Source organism: Chrysoperla carnea, chromosome 3 (genome assembly GCF_905475395.1).
Source record: "Chrysoperla carnea chromosome 3, inChrCarn1.1, whole genome shotgun sequence".
In the NCBI taxonomy this organism is placed as follows: Eukaryota; Metazoa; Arthropoda; class Insecta; order Neuroptera; family Chrysopidae; genus Chrysoperla; species Chrysoperla carnea.
In genome coordinates, this window is record NC_058339.1 from 18,079,539 (window position 1) to 18,102,588 (window position 23,050).

The following is a 23,050-nucleotide window of genomic DNA, read 5'->3' on the forward strand; positions in this document are numbered from 1 at the left end:
TTTAATTAATTATTTTATTTTAGACCTTTTTAGTGTCCCGACACCACAAAACCCTATTATTAAACAACTATATTACAATTTTTAATTCAATTTATCATTCCTAATTAAATTCAAAGTAATAATTTATTTATACTTTTTTTAAATCCCCTTTTAATGCCCTATTCGATTGATTCCCTACTCGATAGGTTTGGTTGATTTTCTTTTTATTAGCGTATTAATATTTCGCCCCTAAAATTCATCATTTTGTTTTTTTGTTCAAACACCTCCCTTAGGGTACTTGGGTTTTTATGACAAATATAACAATAGATACCTTAAATGTCGAAATCCATCGAGCTGTTAATAACATTTTTCATATCCAAAAATAAAACTTTTGCTTTCAATGTTTATTTATTTAGATCCTAAATTGTTTTTTCCAGCTTTGAAAATGACTGTTTTGGAGTTTTCCAAACATTAAACTCAATAATTTGGAAACTATGAACTTTACAAAAGAATCGCAAGGAGTTTTTTCATTTTTTTATAGATCAAAAAGATGCCCAATTGACCATGAGTAAAAGAAATAGACAGTTGGAGCTTTTACTGGACAATCAAAAAAGAGGTTGTGTCTAAGTGAAAATTCCTGACGGTAACATATGCTGAGGTATTTCAAGGATCAAATATTAATGAAATAGAAATTTCGAAGAGATTTCTTATACAAAATGGCTTTAAAAAAACCCGAAAAAAGTAAATTATGGTCCAAGGTAAAACATTGTACCGTATACGACAACCAACTGTACCAACCATAGGTACATAGACAAACATGATGATGAAACATGAAGCTATGTTTAAATTAAGTTTACTTCTATTTTACTATATGTACATAGATAGAATAGATACACCATCTTAAAGCGTCTAGGTCGTCTAGGACGATGTTATAGGCCCATGTAGATAGTGGTGTGAATATAATAATAATTTATATAACATTATTCCTCTTCTAGCAATTTTATAGTTTAAATTGAAAAGTGTTATGTTTAATTTAGTAAAGATTTTAATGAAAATAAACATCATTCTATCAGTGTTAGTTTATCATATCCTGGAAATAATGAGTAAAGTTATCATTATTATCAGTCAATGGTTTATATAAAACATTCAAGTATGTTAAGTGTTTGTGTAAAACATTTTCAGAACTTATGTTTAAAATCTTCCACTTTTCGAATATTTACCTATTTTAATTTAATACTTTGGGGTACCTGATATTATACTACATAAATAGGAAATATCTAGATTTGTCTGTGTTCCCAGATTATTGTAAAAATCGTTAGTTTATAATAAATCTAGTAAGATTATTAACTATAACGATAGATTTTGAATAATCGATAAATAAACCCGATTTTTATATTTTTGGGTTAAATTACCTTTTGTACAAAGTTTTCGATTCGACTTCTTCGATTCTCAGAGGAAAGCATTTTTTTTTTTAAATTGCAAAAATCGAAAAAAAATCTATTTCGTACATTATTTAGAAATTATCTTTTTTTGTAACACACAAGCCATGGTCCATACGTTTAGATAATAACATTTGACTAGTCTATATGTGTAACATTATTATCATTATTATTGAGAAAGACATTTTCAACTATCCGTTAGCTCAAGCCAAAGCTACATAGTTTACCAAAGCATCTATATTACCTCATTATTTGTCTTTAAGAAAGTTTTGTCCTGGTAAAAATATTATACGTGAATGCACCAATAAATTGAAAAGTTCTTTTTAGAAAACACAAAAGAACATATATAATATTATTAGAAAAACCAAAGTATATAATAATAACTACTCGTGGTGAATATGACCAAGTAAGGTTTATAAAGATTAACAAACAATCATCCGATTAGTACGGTCTTAACTAAGATAATAATTTTAGGAAGTTTCTTGCTTTTTTTTTAAATAAATGAGTTAATTTATTCTCGCTTATTTCGCCTTAAATAACACAAAATTCTGGAACAAAAGCTATTAAGAATTCAATTTTGTATATAAGTCGATTGAAAGAGAGCTGTTTAAAATTGAATAGAATTCGAAAATTTAAGTAATAATTTTCTTACTTGCTTGACTCTGTGAAATTCTTATCTATATATGTAGTTTTTCCGTAACTCGAAAATCTCATATTTATATATTTGTCTCCAGGCGAGAAAAAGGAAAGTAGTTATAGTTTAATTTATAAGGTGGTGATCAAATATTCCAATAGTCAAAATGACAAAGCTCCAAGAGGCGAAGGAAATACCGTTGCACCAGGCACATTTGACACCAATTCAAAACCTCCTTGTAACCAGTTTGAAATCATTTTCGTCACTATTAACCGAAATGTGAATTTATTATTAACGGCCAAATTAAATAGCAATTGTAAAATGCATATGAAATATGCTAACTGCAAATTTTTAATTTCTTATAAATCAAACTAGGTCTCAAAATTTCCTGACGCTCTAACGAATCGAATGCCGCAAACCGTATTCAAATCCGACTTACTGCTCAAATTTTTCGAGCTTTGATCATTTTTTGTGCTTCGTTTCTTGGTCTAACCCCGCAATAGTAGATATGGAAATGGCATTCTGTGAAACTTTTTCTAACCCACGCTGAAATGTTCTGCGGATAGCTCTGATCAAAAGCTCCTTCGGAAGCCCGATACTCGAAAACAACCTGTTAAAAATTTGGTGAGAGCTTTTGATCAGAAGAATCCGAAGAACATTTTTAGAGCAGTTTGTAAAGTCTCACAGAAAACCATTTTCCTATCTACTCTAGTATTGCGGGGTCCTTTAAAAGAATATTCAACGCAAATACAGCAACTTTCTCTCAGAGAGTTAATAATAATAGTATCTATATAGAAAAGTGTTGTTTTTCTTTGTATAATAATAGAGTTTTCTTTCAATGTATGTGTTCTTTTGTATTGAAAAAGTTAATAATATTGTTGTTGGGTGTTTTCCCTATCTTATAAATATATGGTAAATTAAATTATAAGTCAATTTATAACCTATTTTAATCTACCTATATATATATTTTAAGAAAAATGTTTTAAAATTATAATGAAAAGTATATTGATTTTTTTTTTACTTTTGTATTGTTACAGGATCATGTGATATTGCATTGGGAATGGAATCTGGTGATATTCCGGATAGTGCAATTACAGCTAGTTCATCGTATGTACCAAATGTGGGTCCAAAAAATGGAAGGTTTGTCTTTCACTTAATTTTTTACTATAATTTTTTCTATTTATTTTGATGTTTGTTGAGACCTTAATTCTCCAAAAATAGGCTACTCTGTAAGACCTTTTTTGAAATTGGAAAATTATTAAAACTATCTAGCGCAAATAAAATATCAATAGCCATTATAAGATAACTTTAAGGTTTCATCCATTTCTGACCTATGCCATTTCTTGCACAGTAATTTTGTGATTGGAAATTGGTTGAAGTTTCATTTCAGCATTGAATCGAGCTGAGGGTCAAAATAGGTTTGCTTTAAAGTGTTGTTTATTATCATTTTCATTCTTTGAAGTCATTTCAATGAATATTTTATTATTATTTCTTCAAATTTTAATGAATGGACAGAGATAGATAAACCTACTTATTTGAAATTTGCTGGCGGAGTTACGGATACCAGTTAGTATATAATATAGAAGATATTAAATTGAGTGTGTATTTGTGTCATATGTCACAAGCTCGGCTCTATGAAATATGAATTATACGCATATACAACACATGCCTTACACACACAAAAACACTCAACATACAACGCTCACATACACGTACGCAGACACACAAACACACAGCAATACAATGACAATGTTACAAAACATGTTCATAATATTTAAAACAAACATAATATTTAATAAAGTATAGACTATCCGATTTGCATTTTAATCATAACATCGACACAAGTCTTTCTATTCGTCATACATGTATTTGTACACAAACCCATGTTATAGTGTTCTAGGCTCAATATCATTTTCAAGGATGTGAATGCTCCAAAGTAAAATCTTAACTATCAGTAAAATAAAATAAATACTCCTAAAAATATATTATATAAAGGAAGGAAACGGGAACAAAATAATCCCGTTGTTTTTTGAATTACGAAGAACGGGAACTCAATTTAATTATGAGCTCAACGAAGATCCATCATTTGATGAACAGAAACGACTATACTTAGAGTATTAATGATTGAAGAGCGATATCTATATTATCAAATTTATAAGCAGCACTTGCACACAGTATATTATATATTTTTGTAGTTGCGTGATATTGTAAAGCTAAAATTAACACATTATTTGAAAACAAAGAATATATTTGATTGATATGTATGAACTGTGCAATAAACCAAAACTTTTTTACAATATTGTAGGGAAACAAAAACCTTTAAAAATCTATTAATAATTTAAGACTAATTATTAAACACATGTATGCTTAACCCTGTTTCTGCTATTTTCCAATGTTAAATTTATGCCCTTCAATGTCGTCTTCTTCAACATACACACTCATTACATACACAACGAAGATAGCAAATACAAATACATCATAGAAACTGTCATACGAATATACCATGTATTCAAATTCGATGAATATTTATATGTTTTGATGATCCTACATATGTCTATAATATATGAAGTTGTATCTAGGTATATGTTGTTCGCATACTTAAATATTAATCCGACAATTTTTATACAAAATATAAAATATAGATATAACTTATCTTTTCTTCAGTACTCAAAAATATCGTTGTTATTTCTGATATTTGCTTATTCAGTCACTTTCAAAATGCGATACTAGTGATTACTGCTGTTGATTTGGAGCCAACACGTTTCTAACCAAATTGGTGGTGTTATACAATTCTTCACATCTATCTTTAACCTGATTTTTATACTTTTTAAAATATATAAAAATTATCCCGTCTACTGAGTTTCATCAAATTACAAAACAAAAATTATAAAAATTGCAAAAAAACTTTGTTTTTGGTTGACACAAAACACTAAAAATTTTCATACAGATAAAAGGATATCTTAAATGTTGAAATCTATAGAGCTGTTTGGAAGATACTAAGTAACGCATGAAAACAGAACCACTTCTTGACAGTCGAGTAAAAAGTTGCATGATTATATGAAACATTCATTAAAGTCAACAAACCTTTAATATTTTCTCATTAACCATATTTAGTAGCATTCCTAAAATAATATAAACAATATTTTATGATGTTTGTGTTGTGTTGGGTTGGGTTCAAAAGCCATCCAATGATTCCGTGTTGATAGCATGATAGTGATGTGATGATCTTTACTTACAATATCTAAATGTATAAACAAAAACATATCTCAAATGGATAATTACTTATAATATAAATATAACGAACTTAATGCATAAGTTTTCAATTAAAAAGGTTTGGAAAGTATGTATTTGTGAGTATCTTGTGTATCCTAAAATGAATATGTATAGATACTACGAATGTATAAGTACAGTAAGTTTGATTTTTAATTTGCTAACGAGATTAAAAAGTTTCAATTTTAAAATGATATAAGGAACGGTATCAACAAAATTTATACATTCAGCATAGGGTACAGAGTGAGGAATTTTCCCCAAATTTTTGAGGAATTTTAAACTCTATAAAAGTAGGTACTTAAGGTGATTGTTTCCCTACAATATTGTAAAAAAGTTTTTGTTTATTGCACGGTACATACATATAAACCAAATACATTCTTTGTAGCCAAATAATGTGTTATTTTTAGCTTTACAATACCATGCAACTACAAAAATATATAATATATTGTGTGCAAGTGCTGCTTATAAATTTGATAATATAGATATCGCTCTTCAATCATCAATACTCCAAGTATAATCGTCTCAGTCCATCAAATGATGGATCTTCGATGAACTCATAATCAAATTAAAATTTTGTTTTATATCATCGACAACCTTATATTTTTATGGTATGATTATAAACTACAAGATTGTCTAATTATTAAAGATAGTTTTTTATCACACTCTCTAGATTTTTTGATATAGAAATATCCAATTGAAAAGGATATTCTATATGATTCATCATTTTTTCAACCAACTTTGAACGATAAAATAATAATAAAAAATTCCTTCCTGTTGAACGTGCTCAATTTTTGAAGAATTTCTACTCAAATAATTACCCAACGTTTATACTTTCGCGATATTAAAATTGATTCAGACAGTCGAAAATAAACGTACGGTGTTATATATATACTATAATTATATAATTATTATATACACAAAACAACCCTGGACTCTTTACTATAATATTATAACTTTACATTATTATGATAGGGTTAAACCAGTCGTAAATGAATTAGGGCTGTGTATTTATTTATACATGAACCTACAAAATATAAATTTTGTAGTATTGAAACCTAGAAATACAAAAGTTTTTGGTTGTATGATTCTTACTTCATCATACCAAAAACAAAATGATTATGCACTTGTCTCTTTGTAAGATGTAAGATATTGACAGTTTTTTTTACACAATAAATGTCTTAGATATAATGATTTTCCAGTTAAAAATTGATCCGATACGTGTTTTCCGTTTCTTGATTATGCATTCAATTTTTGAAATACTTAAGGATGGTAACTTTTTTTTAAATCAGTCTGTATAATCTTTATCGGACTTAACAGGGCTATGTTTGTATTCTAGGAAAATATGTAGACGTTTTTTCGAGTGAAATAAAGTTTTGAAAATATTAATTTATTTATTAAAGGATAAACACAATAGTTTTGACGCTTAAAATAACAGTAAAAATTGAAATAAAAAATTTTATATTTGACTATTTTACAAAAATAAGAAATTGTGAAAAGCTTATTTTAAAAAGTTTTATAATTACTTACTCATTTCATAAACAAAAGAATAGCCTGCCTTCGTTAATATTCAACCTTGATTAATATATCCCACTTTGATTTAATCTCACTAAAATGTCAACTGAAATAAATTACAGTATAAATTGTTTTACCCTATATTCAGTGGTGGATTTACACTAGGGGCAGTCGGGGCTAGTGCCCAGGGCGGCAAATTTTCTAGGGCGGCAAAATTTGGAAAGTGAGAAAATATTTTCAATACAATATATAATTAACTAATTCTTTTAAATAAAAATTTTATTTTTCAAGAAATATAATTTATGCATTATGTATCAAATGAAAATTTTGTATATTATTATAATATAGGAAATTTAAGTGAAAACTATTAAAATAGTTTAATCAATTTATTTCCATAAAGGTTTGCAAAAATAAAATTTGATATTTTTATTTTCTGGAATTGATAAATTCCAGAAATATAGTTTTTTTGAAGAATTAAAAATATTTTCAAATTATCTATGTCTTTTTGATAACAGAAACTTTAATTGATCAATGAATTTGCCTAAAATTGGAGAATTATCCAATAACACTAATTAATTTAAAAGAACAGTATCTAATAAATAATATGTAATACATAATAAATTTTCTGCAATTAATTAGTTATTTTAATTTTTTTTAAATAAGATATCAAAACTATTAAAATAAAATTTCAGTCATAGGGCGGCATTTTCTTCAGTGCCCCAGGGCGGCAGAAATTTAAATCCGGCCCTGCCTATATTAAAATAGCATAAAAATAATAATTTGGTATTTTCCTTTTTTTCTAACGTGGATAAGTATATATATTTTGTAAGTTTATTGTGGTTTACCCCCATAACTTCTAAATCTAGTTGTGTCGTAAATAGGGTAATATTATTATTACTCTTTATTTTATTTTGAATAAAATGTTATACGAATAGGCAACCAGGATCTTAGTTGGGTAACGAACTGTATAATATAATGTACATATATACATATTATTATATAAATCAAGATGTGTTTGGTCCTTGGACCTTTGGGAGTGATAATATGTGTCATATACTTTATACATATATGGTATAGGTACTAAAGTGACTACTCTTATTACGATATGTTGTGACTTTTCTTCTCTATACACGAATATATCTCATTCTATGTTGATGATCAGAGTTATTTGGCCTATCCATATACAGAGTGTTCTGTTATTGACTGCAGATTGTTGGTGTACAGAATAAGCTCATAAAGACGAAGGGAAAAGTTATTTTCCAATTTTCATTCTGAGGCCTACTTTGAGAGATAATTAATCAAATAAATTAATATAATATTAACACAAAGTAAATAGTTTTATCGAATCACAGTTCACTTAGATACCAGCCTATTGCATAAACTAAGTGGGCTGTCTTATATTCTACACAAACACAATAGTCTAAGATCCCAATTAGGATCGACCTTCACCCATCTGTTTACCGAATGAAAGTTATTTTTGATGAAATATAAAATGTTAAAAAATATCCCTGCAATGGGTTGCCTAAAAAAATGTGGTCAAGACTACTTTTAGTGAAAATATCTAGAGTAAAATTTTTTGAAATTTTTCACTGACATACATATCTAACGAATATTGATCTACTCGAAAGTAAAAGCCATAAAGAATATGCAGCAGCTATGCTGTCTGCCTCTTTTCGTTCACTATTTTCGCATTTATACAAGTTGTGAATAGTAATATACGTTCATCTGTTAGTTCATTGCCTCACATATATAAATAAAGATAATTTTATTGCAAATGCGGTGCTATATTGTCCACAAAATATCAGTCAAAAAATAAAATTTACAAGCTTTCCAAGTTTTGATATTTTTATTAAAAGTTGTCTGGACCATATTTTTTAGGGCAACCCACAACAGGGATATTTGTAAATATTTTACATTTCATAAAAAATAACTTTCATTCGGTAAACAGATGGGTGAAGGTCGACCTTAATTCGGATCTTGTACTACAAGTAAATTTTAAAAAATATTATTAGTTTTGTAATGTCAATCAGCCAACTGATTCGGACATGTTATTGTATATGTGTATATTGTTTACTAAAGCAGGCGTGTTTATCGCCCTTTATTGTATGTATGTATTATTTATACACGTATACAATATTTTGCATTTACCTATTGAGAATTTTTATTTTATATATGTAAATATTAGACATCCTACTTAGTTTATGTAATAGGCTGGTATTACCTTTAATATCTAAGTCAACTGTGATTCGATAAAACTATTTACTTTTTATTAATTGGTAAATAACTTTCCCCTTTGCCTTTATGAGCTTATTCTGTAGGCCAACGATCTGCAGTCAATAACAGAACACTCTGTATATACCGTACCTATTCCTAGTCGTAGTTGTCTTTAGTTTGTCTGTGCCATTTTAAAGCTCCTTTTTCTCATATCATTCTCGTTAAGTGAACGTTATTATAAAAGTACATGGAATGAATGGATATTTATGTATCCTTCTTATTGAGTATACGGGCTGTTTACAAAGTCTCTACTTTTAAAATCCTCGATAAATCGAACTTTTATATATTATTTCTAACTAACCTTTTTTCGAACAATATTCAAATCAAATTTCATACTTTATCAAAATAAATTTTATGAAATTTGCGTGTTTCAATCATGAGCGCTCTAGATTTGTTTTGAACATTGAGGTTACAAAAAAATCCGATATTGTATGGAAGATCATCTTTCCGAGCGACCTCCAATGGATTAAAGTTGAAGTACAAACTACGAGCTTAAATTGTATTTCAGCAATCCCTAGTAATTCGCAATAGAACAACCTGAAAAATCTTTCACATATCTGTACAAAAGATTGTTTGTTGTGGGGGACACATAAAATCTGTAAAATATTGGAACTATGTTGGACTAAGAAGAAGAAGAAAATCTTTGTGTTGAATCATTTAACAGCAGCCCAGCTAAGAAAAGCATCCAAACATTCCATAATGACCACTTTCTTCATAATTAAAACTGATTTGCTGGGTTTAAGATTCCTCCTGTATAATAGAATTTAAAATGTTATCCGTTTTAAAGTATGCATAAGCTAGCATTAAAACGTTAAACCATTATATATGCACTCTCTATTCATTGTCACTTTGGTGTGCGGTTTGAAAAAGTATTACTTTTATTATTCATTACGGTTGAAATCATACTATTTACTAATTCAATACTCCCAACATAATATATTTATAAGGTCAAACTACTGATTTTTTGTGTTTTCAAAGAGTGAAAAAGTGAATATACCCAACGAGAGGTCATGTCCTTATTGTGTGTATTTGTTTTCATGTGGAATCACCGTAGTTCCGAAACGGAGGAACCGATTTCGGTTAAGTTCTTTTTTTGTTTGAATAGAGACTTGTTGATGACTCAAGGAAAGAAAATCCATTCAATTGGAGAAATTTCCAGAGAAAAGCCGCATTTTTTGACGTCTAAAAGCCTTTCTCATTTCCACAGACTTTCCAAACTGAGGTAGAGTGTTGAAAATTTGTATACAAGTACAGAGAGTGTCCAAGAAGTGGCTACTGGAGTTGTCAATTTCCTGGAAGATTAAACCATAGCTAGTAGTCAAAACAAGCTTTTGTGGTACGTAAAATACTTCCAAAAGAGTTCTGTTGCCAAAAAAATTTGAGAATTTTTATCCTGTCTATTATTATGGAAGTTATAAAGTTATTTTGTATTAAAGAAATATAATGAAATATTTAAATTCTTTCGTATTTCATCCCCCTCTTAAAAAAATCAACATAAACAATTGAACATGGCTTTTATTTCAAAAATTCCTCTTATTGGCCCCATCATACACAAAACACCAATCGTTTCATAAAATAAGAACAAAACCGCATACACCAACAAGTTATTTTCATTTTTTACTTTTTATATTCTCAAAAACAAAGTGAAGAGGAATCGTTTAAAACAACGCAACAGAATGAGAAATAAATGAAAGAATGGTTACGTTTCGTCTTGAAAAGCGTGTATATAGTGACTTGTTTTACAAAGGCGAATATCCAGAAAGTGGAAATTCTTAGATAATGAATTCAATAAATATATATCTAGTAGTACTGCTGTATGTCTTTTGTAACAAAGAAGTCATAAATCAACGTCACTTTGACATATAATATGACTAAATGGATGAATGGATGAATGTTTGTTTAAACTGTTGTTCAAGCATTTTTATTTGTAAATGTTTTTAAATTTTAACATACAATTCATAAATTTTCACTATGCTTTTTAAAATGTAATGATAATTTACGATGCAAAAAATATATTTTTTTCTTTACATACACTCAACGGCACAGATTTTCATAAAGATATTATTATCGAAAAATTTAACGATATTTAACGATAAAGACATTATTTGTATTTTCGGAAATTTTTTTGCATTAAAATTGCAATATTTGAAAAAAATATTTATCCAAAACTGCTGAATTTAGCGATGAATAGTGCTTTCGACGAATAGTGCTTTCGTGCTTTGAACTCGACGCCTTATTTTTTTAAATAATTGCAAAAATGTTTCCCATCCTTTCGCATCGATCACACTTTGCAATATGCACAATTTCCAATGAGTTGGAGTTGTATACGATCAAGATCATTTTTCGCAAAATCAGATCGTTTTTCGCAAAGATATTTGAAATTTTGTGCCGGTGAGTGTATAAGAAATTTAGTTCATCTTTTATAAATATTTTTTAAGTGGTTATGTTTTTAAATGACAGCTTTTATTACTTTTTAGAATTTACTAGTTCTTATCATGTATTTAATAATTAGTTTATTAATATTTTTAATTAAAAAAATGTAATGTAAGCCATGTAAACATTTATATAATCTTTACGCTTTAGTGGTTTTTCACTTTATGATTGCAACGGTGAATTTAAAAGTTAAGTTTCCATTTTTAATAGATTTTCATGAATAATAAAATATATCTTGAATAAGAAATCCTTCAGCGACGCAAGTGAGTCCCAACTAATGGGGCTATAAATATTTGGGTTTTTTCCTAAATTTAAAAAATGGATTTTTACGTATCTGATTTTATTTTTAAACAGTATAGAGCGTCATGGCGTCCCGAATGACATCAATCCGTTACATATATTCATTTTTGTGTATGCATGTTTGCAAGTATTTCCAAGTTTACATGTTTTTGTATTAGAAAGCTTACATAGTCTTTCATATGATATGACGTAGTACCTTCAAAGTACATCTGATTGGTGTTTACCGTCATGTGACTGGATGAATTTATCTTTTTAAATAATAATAATACTTATATTTTATAAAAATTAATTTTGTATTTTTAGAAACTTGTATCCAAGCGATTTATTATTAAGGAACAAAAGCCTATTACGTGTACCCATTTCAAAAACAAAACAAAGAAGAGCTAACAAAAACAAGGAATAAACACATCAAAATCGGTGCATACATTTTAAAGCTTCAAAATTATTGTAAAATATGATTTTGGTAGAAGCGTTAGTACACTTTTGCGCTAGTTGGATTTATGTTAAATGCGCGAAGTTGCGCTATTGAAATAATTTAGGTTAAAGTAATAAAAAGAAGTTAATTATGTGGGAGAAAAAAATAGAAGACAATGTAAAGTTTTACCATTATATTTATGACAAAAATATTTCTTTATCAATAATAATATTATCCACACAAAAGTTATCACCTATCGAGAATATGCCATTAAAACCTTTCTCATTGTATAAGATATAAATAAGTTTACAAATGCGTACACATTGCCAATGTTTATACGTCGTTTTATCTACCACATTTAAGAAAAATACTAATGTTGGTCATTATTGTAAATTATAACAATGATTATTTTTATCTTTTGTTGACTTCATAATAATAATAAACATTTTTACAGAACAAAAAAAAGTATATAGATGATATAAAATACATTTCAGAAAATGTGTACGATTATTATTACCAAATTACCACCATGAACCTTTTAATAAGAGAGAATGTCGTATCAAGGATCACAATTCACTACTTTTTTATGTTTTTTTAAGAAATTTTAAAAAAGAAACGAACGAAAAGACCATGATCATACATTAATCTTAGATTAATCCTTTCTTGAGAACTACATCAATCCTACTAACCGTTATATTTTATTAATTTCTTTTGCTATTTTATTTATTGGTCAATAATGGTATAACATCATAATAAAGCATAAACTATTCCCTAGTGCACCAAGCATGAATCTGAAGATGCTCTCATCTGTAAATTTCATTTTATTCAACAGCCGGTTTCATATTTAGCCCTACGTTGAGCACCTTTTGGATGAACAAATATCATAGAACTCGCGTCATCGTCAGGCTCCAGAAATACCATATTGAAAACGATGGTTCTCACCCGATCATAAAAGTTAAGCAACATTAAGCACACTTAGTTCTAGGATGGATGACCGCTTGAAAACACAGTGTGTTGTTGCTTTTTTTTGTTATTTATACACAATAATTTCAATTTAAATTAATTAGAAAAAAAAAAGTTATTCTAAAGTTTTCACTTGCGTGGACGTTCCCATGTCTGACTTTTTTTTATTCACAAGGTGAGCAAGATATTTTTTTCTTGTACTTCACTAACTAATGCATGGTTACCTGAAGTCTAAGAGTCGGTATAAGGCCACGGTATGAACAGGTAAGTTAATATAGGTAACTACGATCTATTTACCAATCGAAATTGGTATGCGAAGAAAGATAATTTAATTACGAAAATAATGGAATAGGCCAGTTTTCAAAAAACAATGTTTGATAAAAGTTGATTAAAGTTAATTTAATTAAAAATAACCATGAACACTTTTCGATAGGCAATGTATCAAAAGCGTGTTAATCAATTAATAAAATTTGGTAAAAACATGTCTCATTTGGTTATCAGATGGGTTTAGATCGATCTTATACTGTCCACTTTACTAGCTCGGCAACTTTTCTGTAACTTTTTTTTTAAAGAGACCTTTCCCTGGGGAGATATTTAGGTTGGTAGATTATAATAGCACATTGACAATCGTTTCCACTAAACGGACCAACAAAAACAAAACTGAAACTGTAATAGCCATTACATTGCCAGTTTCCGAAAAGTTTGTAAAAAGTTTCAGTTTTTTTCGACTCGAGTTTCAGTTTTGATTCGATGTTGTTTGTCCGTATAGTGGAAAATTGGCATTACGTTTTTTAGTATTTGGTAAGTAAATTTTTCTTTATATTTCAAGAAACCCTAGAATGCTCTAAGGGTACTTAATTTAGGTACAACATTTTACCATATTATAGCATATAACACCCTCTCAAGTCACGTATTATAAGCGTAACTCTACTAGGTATTTAAGTAACATTTTTATTGTGTTAGTTTACGTGTATTTATTTATTTAAGTTACTAACAATAAAAATGGATATGTAATTTTAATTCATTACTCGTTTAACATTGAGAAAAATTGGCTTTTGTTGTATTATTTTTTAAATGCGTGTCATATATTTTCTTAAAATTTTTCTGTATGTTATAAAATTTATTAACAGGGTAGGTTTTATAAATGTTTTGGTGAATAGAAGTGAAGTCAATTTTTACGCAGCCTTTGTTTTCGAATAGATTATGATTGAAAGATACACTTTTTAGAAAAAATTTACTTAATTGTGTTGCCTTTTATTACAGATTTGTGTGATAAATTAAGGAATATAACATTTTTTCTGTACAATGGTTTTCTTTAAAACTTGATTTTTGTCTACAAAAAAAGTTTCATCCAGAAAAATATATTTTAGCCTACAATCTATCCTAATTTGCATATAAAAAACTTACACAAACAATTTTTACGCTGTATAGTAGCCAAGAGTTTTACAATCTATTATAAATAATACACGAAAACGTATTATACACGAAACAGTAAAAACAAAAAAGTATCATTTTAAAAGACCACCGGCAACTAAAAATATGGCAATTTTCATACAAAATAAGGTAACCATTTGATACATTATACAATATTTATGGAGATATATTTCTATGGAATCGATTTCTGAGCTCTCTATCGACCAAACCCACGTTGGTTGGACGTGGGACGTGTCACGTCGGTTAAAATGCATAATTACCTATGTTTATTTTCTGTAAACAAATATAAAATAGTAAGTGCCTAGTTCATTATATGTTTATATAGTAATATTGTAGTGGAGGAACTAGTTGGAATTGAGCCTATATGAGCTGGTTATTTTTCCCATATTGTAAAAAGCTATCTAACAACAAATACAGCTTTTTTATTTTGGAGCCGTTTATTTATATGTGTGGAACTGTTTAAGCTGTTTTGGAGCTATTTAAGAACAGCATGAGTGCTTTGATGTCGACGGACTTAAGGTTGGAGAGGTCGTCAAAGAGGACTGGCACAAGTAAGTCCATTTTCTCATGCCAAGAGCTGTGCAGTGGCAGAGAAGATTAGATATTGTCTCCTCCTCTCTGCAGTAGTCATGCTACACTGCCAGGCCCAGGTGTTCAGCATGCCTGCCGCCCAACCAGTGTCCTGTAATAGCCGCAACAGCTATGCTAATAGAGGCCATTGAAAGTGATATAAGATCTTCGAAAGGCCTACGATTTTTTTAGATATCCTCTTTGAGGAACAACTGGGATGTCTCTGTGTCCCGGTACCCATACGAGGTGTCTGTGAAAATTCTAATGTCCCTGCACCTAAGGGTGTTCAGTCTTATACATTCACAAACCTCATGAATAGCCATAACTTCCACTTGATACACGCTAGAGTGTCTTACATATTGATCTATTTATAGCTTATGAATAAATTCGGAAAAATTCACTTATGTATATTAAAATACATACTCACAATAGACTAGTTACTACGCACTTCGAAATGCTTTTACATTTGTATGTATAAATAAATGTTCATATTCTTAAAATATTTGTACAATACAAATAAATTTAAAACACTTTTTTATATGTTATGTTCCCTCCGGTAGATATTATAAGTACATTTTCTATTCTTCTGTCCATAATGAGTTTTTTATAGTTAACGATAAATTTTCTTTGTTACAATTACATTTCATGTTTTTCTTTTGAAATAAGAAACGCAAGTTATTTAAACTTCAACTGGAAATACAAATGTAAAGTAAATATGGTTACTCAAATTACTTTTGTATTTTTATATTGATTCCAATATGTTAACATAACTATGTAATATATAATAATAGCTTGATACCCGCCTGCTTCACAGGGTTTAAAAGTAAAAACCACTGCTTTATTCTTCACTTCACTTGATCTCACTTATTCTCCTTCCATAACACTCGAAGAAATTATTTTACACAGCTAAAATATTTGCCCAGTTTTCAATTTTTGGAAGTGAAAAGTGTGGGTCATAATTCATTGAGTAGATATATCAAAAAAGAAGGTCGTATCTTTTCCTTAGATATGGCAGGAAATAGTGGTACAATTAAGTTTTTTAAAAATATTTTAAAGTTTCATGCCAGCTAAATAGATTTTATGGGATGTGAAACTGACTTACATAACTTTGAGAGGCGTACATTAAACCAGATATAGCAAAACGGAAAATGTGTTTATTCACGTTGAGTAGGTATGTAAGTCATTTTCAATGCACGGTTTGCTGCCTATATATATTTTTGAGTAGTTACCATATACTTAGTTCAGCTACCTCATATATATCATTCCTATGTACATGTAGTCCCCAGTACATCACGTAATTTTTTCATTTATTACCACACATTCGAAGCTTCGTGAGAGGCTTTCTTTTCACGAGTCTACGTCACTTATTATACAATATTATGACGATTCACAGAAATGCTGCGTTTTCGATCTTGACGCCTCTTTACATGTCAATTTAAACGATTTAATTATTTACGACCACATACTCCTTACTTAACACAAAAATTTAACATTGTTTTGATTACTGATGACCTAATTTTTCCAGAAACTGTTTTATATACTGAAAGGCCTAAATGCATGCATAAATTCTTGATAGTATCTCCGACAATTTTTGCGCGGTTTATCCAGTCCGATATTCGGAACATATCCTTATAACGGGGATCTGTTTACCACGCATGTTATGTAGCACACATATAAATTTGTCATACAACACGACCGGCCAAATTACGTGAATGAATACCTTGTCAAATTGACGGATGACGGACGGTGGACTCAAACAACGCTGCATGACATTTGGCGGAGAAAAACTATCTTAATATTTAGATCACATTATCTTCCATTTACAATGATTAAGAATATATGGTCGTAAATAATCAATACACGGTTAAATTTACTTGTTTAGAGGAGTCAAGTTCAAAAACCCAGCATTTCTGAGAATCGTCACAATATGATGTATGGTAGATTCACAAAGTTTGTAACGTGTGATAATAACTGAAAAAAATACGTTATATACTGGGGACTAATTTTATTTAACTATGCAAACACATGAAAAAATGAAAGTAATAAAAAAGAATAATATATTACTTCTTAAGTCCTTTTAGTGAGATTAGATTTCATATGAGCACATATTTTTTTTTTATACAAGCCAAGTTATATACGCTAGTCAAATTCATAAACACAATAACATCGAGATCAACTATACTACTATAAATTTTGAATGTGCTTTCCTATTAATTTTTAAGTTAAAAAATCATTTGAAAACTTTAAGTAATAATGATTACTTATAGAAAAAGACTGACAATTCAAGCTCAAAAGTTTTCGAAATAAACTGTCTTTAACAAATGTTCTTTAATCAATGTAGTAAGTAGCTTTTAATGGTGAGTTTATAGGTTCTAATTTCTTACCAAATTCATGCGATTTTATTATTAAAAGTGGTAAATATTTAGGGAAAAACTATTATTTTGTTAAAAAGTTAAAATTAAAGGTGATTGTTTAATAATATAATTAACAATCCCAAAAAAATATGTTTTTCTCAATTTTTAAATAAAATATCTTGAAAACTAAGAACGTTTGAGCTGCGTAACCTTCGAGACTTGTATTCTATTATTCAAACAACTGACATTGCTCAATTTTTTTTAAATTTGAATTTTTTCCATAAGGAATTTTATTGATTTCCTTAAAGTTTTAGTTTATTTAATTCCTGTTTAAGTTATTATTTATGTTGTTTTTCAAGTTTTGCAATATGTATGGATAAACTTGTACGGTCTATAGTCTATATATTCAAAATACTAATAAAAACAACTTAATTATTATTATACATATAACAAGTACATACAATATGAGTTTAGTGTTGATATATGTCAATGTTGTTGCTTATTGTATCATTACTGAGTATGTACTAAAACTTTAAACATGTCACCGCTATGTTAGTTAGCTCATGAGGAAGGAAACTAAACATTAAACTTTATATGTGTACAACACATATTGTTAACTGGTAAACTGTAAAATCCGTTATACTCTTTTTCATTTGAGGCCCAAGGATTTCACGAACTATCCTTCACAAATAATTATTTTTGACTGTCATACCTGAGGCGTTTCCTGGACAGAAATATTTGAATTATATTGTTCATGGACAACCGGTAAGAAAATGCTCTTAAACCTCAAGGAAGTGACAAGGACAGCAAAGATAAGCAATTATCTACTCAGGTCTCTATAAAAAATAAGTGTATATATAACTTTGACGAGATCAAGCGTAGACATTCATTATAAGGGGCTACAGGCGGAAATCTTCATATTAAGAGATACATCTAGGCTTGTTTGGTCACACACAATAAATTTGGTTCGCCATCCAAGTATATCATCGTTTACTTTGGATATGATTTTAAGGGCTGAGTTCCCAGCCCAATGATGTAAAGAGAAACATGAATGCGAAATTAAACCTTACTTAGTTCTGAAAAATGGTCACTTTTGGAGTAAGTGTTTTAACGATTCTCTGTTGAGTATCTAAATCGAAAAATCTATAATAATAATAATAATATATTTATTGGATCTTTAATTACAAAATACATTTGTTTAGAACATGTCAAAATATAATAAAAACAAAAACAAAAAAGAATGAAAATAGCAGATCACAATTTCCAATCTCAACATAAGGATGAAACAGATATCTGAGTATTGATAAATCGAAACATTACTCCATGAAGAAGTTGCACTAAAGGCACCTATTTGCATTAAAGAAAACAAATACAAAATAACACGTTAAAATGAATTAAAATAAGTCAATGTCAATAAAAATATTAAAAATAGGCGTTAAAATAAATAAATAATAAATAAATAAATAAAATTCATATCTCTGACAGGCGTATAAGGCCTGCCAGAGACGTTTCAAATAATAAAATAATAAAATACTTATCTCTAACAGGTGTAAAAGGCCTGCCAGAGACGTGACAAATAATAAAATAATATAATACTTATCTCTAACAGGTGTAAAAGGCCTATCAAAGACGTGTCAATTATATTAAATGTTAAAAATTTATATCTTAACAGGCAAAAAGTGTCAATTAAAGATGAGTCAAGTATTAAAATATCACTAACAGGTATACATTATTAAAATTCAATGATTTCATCTAAAGAGTAGAACGCTTTACTGACTAGGTAGTTTTTAGTGGCCTTAATAAATGTTGTTCCCGACTTTCTATAGCCATACTATTTTCTAAATTATTGGTTCAAGCAATATTGTACAGTAGAATCCTAAAGAGTTGATAAAAATTTAAAAAATTAAACTTTAATGTTATTAATTTTCTCAGAACTACATAAAAACTTATCTCAAATATCAAATATTTGTATCAGGAACTAAATATTCGATTCTTTTAAAAATAAAAATTTACATTTTCTTATTTTTCTGAGAATTATTTAACATTTTCCTATTTAATAATATTCCTGTATTACCATACATATGAGCCATACTCATTCTGAAGTGAAGTAGTAACCCGAAAACCTATTCTTAACCAATACAAGTGTGTATACAAGACAACCAAATCTTTATTTACTTCAACATCTTCCGTATACGACATGTGTTACTTAGAATTCTGTGACGATGGTTAGTTTTGTATTTACGCTTCAATTCATCTTACATTCGTTGAGATTGAATAACATATATAGTAGACTGACGAATTTAATAAGGACTGGAAAACATGAATTTCTTAAATCATTTTATCTCAACTGTTAGCTGACCTCATTTTGTCCTTTCAAAACAAAAAAAATGGGAGAAACTACCAAAAAACTTAGATAATACAATATAATATTTACAAGTAAAAATGCTAGCGTAATTCATAAAAATTTTGTGTAGCAACCGACGCATAATTCTTAACTTAAATATCTTAGATGATATTATAGATGCACGGCAAAGAGACGTTTACATTTCAATTGATATTTTACCACAGACAATTTACATTTTACCACAGACAATTTGTTTTTGAGTAATGTTACAATAGTATAAATATTGATAAATATTGACATTAATATTAATACGATACTAACGTCACTCAATTCTTTTGCCTTCCCGGAAACCCTCTACTGACACTTAAACTTTATGGTGTGGTATTAAAGTTCAAATTGACTTTTAACTATTTTTACGAATCTTCTGTGTGATAATATAGGAAAGTGGTGTTTTTAGACTCTTCAGACAATTTTTTAAATTTTTCTCTCCGTAAGAGCCATCCTCATACTACAAGGAATATTATAAAAAAGAATTAGCGAAATTGGTTCAGCTGCTCTCGAGATTTGCGCTTAGCAACGTATTCAGCGATTCATTTTTATATTATAGATATTGACACTTAATTTAAGTTCATATTCGTTGCGTCGTCAGAAACTTGAATTATACAAACGAGTCGAGTTGCACTAAAATTTCACTTAAAAAATCGGGTACATTTTATTTTTGCACAAGCCAAAATAAGTTCATTGTACCACCTATTGTACAATAATTTAATTTGTAGTTTGCACATAATGTTTTAGAACATTTTTCATGTTTTCTGCTATTATTAATGTTAACAAAATAACCTTATAAATATACATTTGTAATATAAATAATTGTACTACCTACTTATTTACATTATATATTACACAATATACGTAAACAAAATAATGAAAATATAAAATGCATATTAATATAAAAAGGTACCTCCATAGAATGATTAAAACACCAAACTTTAATTTGGAATTGTAAATTTGCAAACAATATTGATTCAAAAGCAAGTGAAATTTACAAAATTTAAAAAACCCCGACAAATTTTTCAGTAACGAAACCCTAAGCTCACACTTTAAACATACCTGAGAACGCTCTCCATTAAATTACTTTTTCCTTGAAGCCTTCTCCAAACTGAGCTGATTTAGATTAACAACGCCAATTATTCAGTTTTTTATGGTGCGGAACCCTAAACTCGTTCTTGAAACATAGCTAAGAACACTTGACATTAAATCACTTTTCAAAAGAAACGAATTTAAAAAAATCAAAATCGATTCATAAGTTTAGGAGCTACTATGCCACAGAAAGACAGACAGACATACACACATAGCGGTCAAAGTTATAACACACCTTTTTTTAATTCGGGGGTTAAAAATTGGTTCTGAAAACATAAAAAAAATATGTGACATAACCTTGGTTATTAGTTCTTACGATTTTCATAAAAATTACTCTACAGGAGTTTTTCGGAGCGAAAAATCGATCTAGCTAGGTTTCATTGTTAGAAAACGTCGGTTCATGGATGTTTTCAGGAAAAAATGAAAAAGTATTGACTCAAAATATTACTCTTCCTGATATCTTTTGGGAAAATAGATCTATCCAAGTTGGTATTTGTGTGGAGACATTTTAAATGGTGCTTATATAAGAGATAAAATTTGTGCCTTTAAAACTCAAAAAATACCGAGTAAAGCTCAGTCATCCAGGTACTGTATACTTATACATAGAGGTAAAAAAGTAACTTACAATCATAATTTGTATCCATTAAAACAACAAAACACACAATGTATACTTACATAATAACACATAATATGAATCTATATAGATAGTTTTAATGGTTCATCCATTTATTGTGCAATTAAATAATTGACATGTTTATAAATGAAAAGTAATTTAATGTCTTGCTATATCTACTACAAATGCATGTAGTTACGTACAGCGATCACTTTTCTATACTTCCAGCGATGTAACAAAAGATTGGATGAGTTTGAATTTATTAACTTCCCTGAGGATGAGAGGAATGTAATGGGATCGATTTTGAAAATCTCCAGTTTTACATATTTCCACGGTTTCAAGGCCGCAATTTCAAATCAAACCTTTTCAATGTGATGTCTGTGTTTGTGTGTGTGTGTGTGTGTGTGTACGTATGTGCGTATGTTCGTTCGGATTCTTTCGCCTTCATTATCTCACGAAAAAGTTTTGATATTAACACGTGGCTCAGCTTATTCGACGTATAATCGCGTATTTAAGAACTGAAAGAATTTGCAGCAGAATTAGTTGAGCCGTTTTTTAATGGTAATAAAAAAACTGGGAAAAACTTAATAAACAGAAACTGAAAAGTGAATAAAATCCATCATTTATCTATGGAGATAATGATCGTTCCAGCATAATCCTGCAGTACATGTTCGAAGAATAATCTATGAAGGCTAACAAGACCTTTTTTAATGTTTTTCCCCCTCTGTGAAGTTAGACATGTGGACTACAGGGGTCGCACTCACACTACTTCAGTACCAAAAACGACTATGCACTGCCAATTTATTTGTTTATGTTGTGACTATATATATTGCCTTTTGTAGCCCATATAATAATAATAATAATAAGAGCCATAATCAGCTCACTGATTGAGCCCACCTGCAAATTACTGTCGATCAAATTACCTTTCAGAACGATTTGTTTGCTAAACATCTAAAGAATTCATAACAAAATTATTATGGAGTTTTGAATGTAAATATAAAAAAACCTAAATTTTTTAAATGTTTAATTTTTGTTTAATTTTAACGTAGAGAGACTTATTACATTCAAAGAATAAATGATTATTTAATATTTATTATTTTGTTTCAAATTAATTTTTTGGTACTTTTATTCATTTCAACATAAGCATAAATAATAATATTTTAACAAAATAAAAAATAACAAAGTACCAATTATTTTTATTTTTTATTTCAGGACGGTTTTTTAAATTGAAAAATTTACTTTATTTATTTATTTTATTTTTTTGTATGTAAAAGAAAAATTAATATGACAAAAAAACATACGTTTGTATTTAATTTATACTTTTTTACCTTGACTTTTCATATTAAAATATTTAAATTTTTTTTCTTTTAGCAAAT

General features: G+C 28.7%; 1 protein-coding gene across 1 annotated transcript in view; it reads left to right on the forward strand.

Annotated features, from left to right (window-relative positions):
* Positions 1-3,100: 3,100 nt before the first annotated feature.
* The window catches only part of LOC123295899 (discoidin domain-containing receptor 2-like), an 89,155-nt gene continuing 69,205 nt past the window's right edge, over positions 3,101-23,050 (forward strand). Inside the window, exon 1 of the mRNA XM_044877361.1 lies at positions 3,101-3,192. Coding sequence (XP_044733296.1) covers positions 3,113-3,192 — 80 coding nt within the window. The 5' untranslated portion in view covers positions 3,101-3,112. The remainder of the gene's footprint in view (positions 3,193-23,050) is intronic.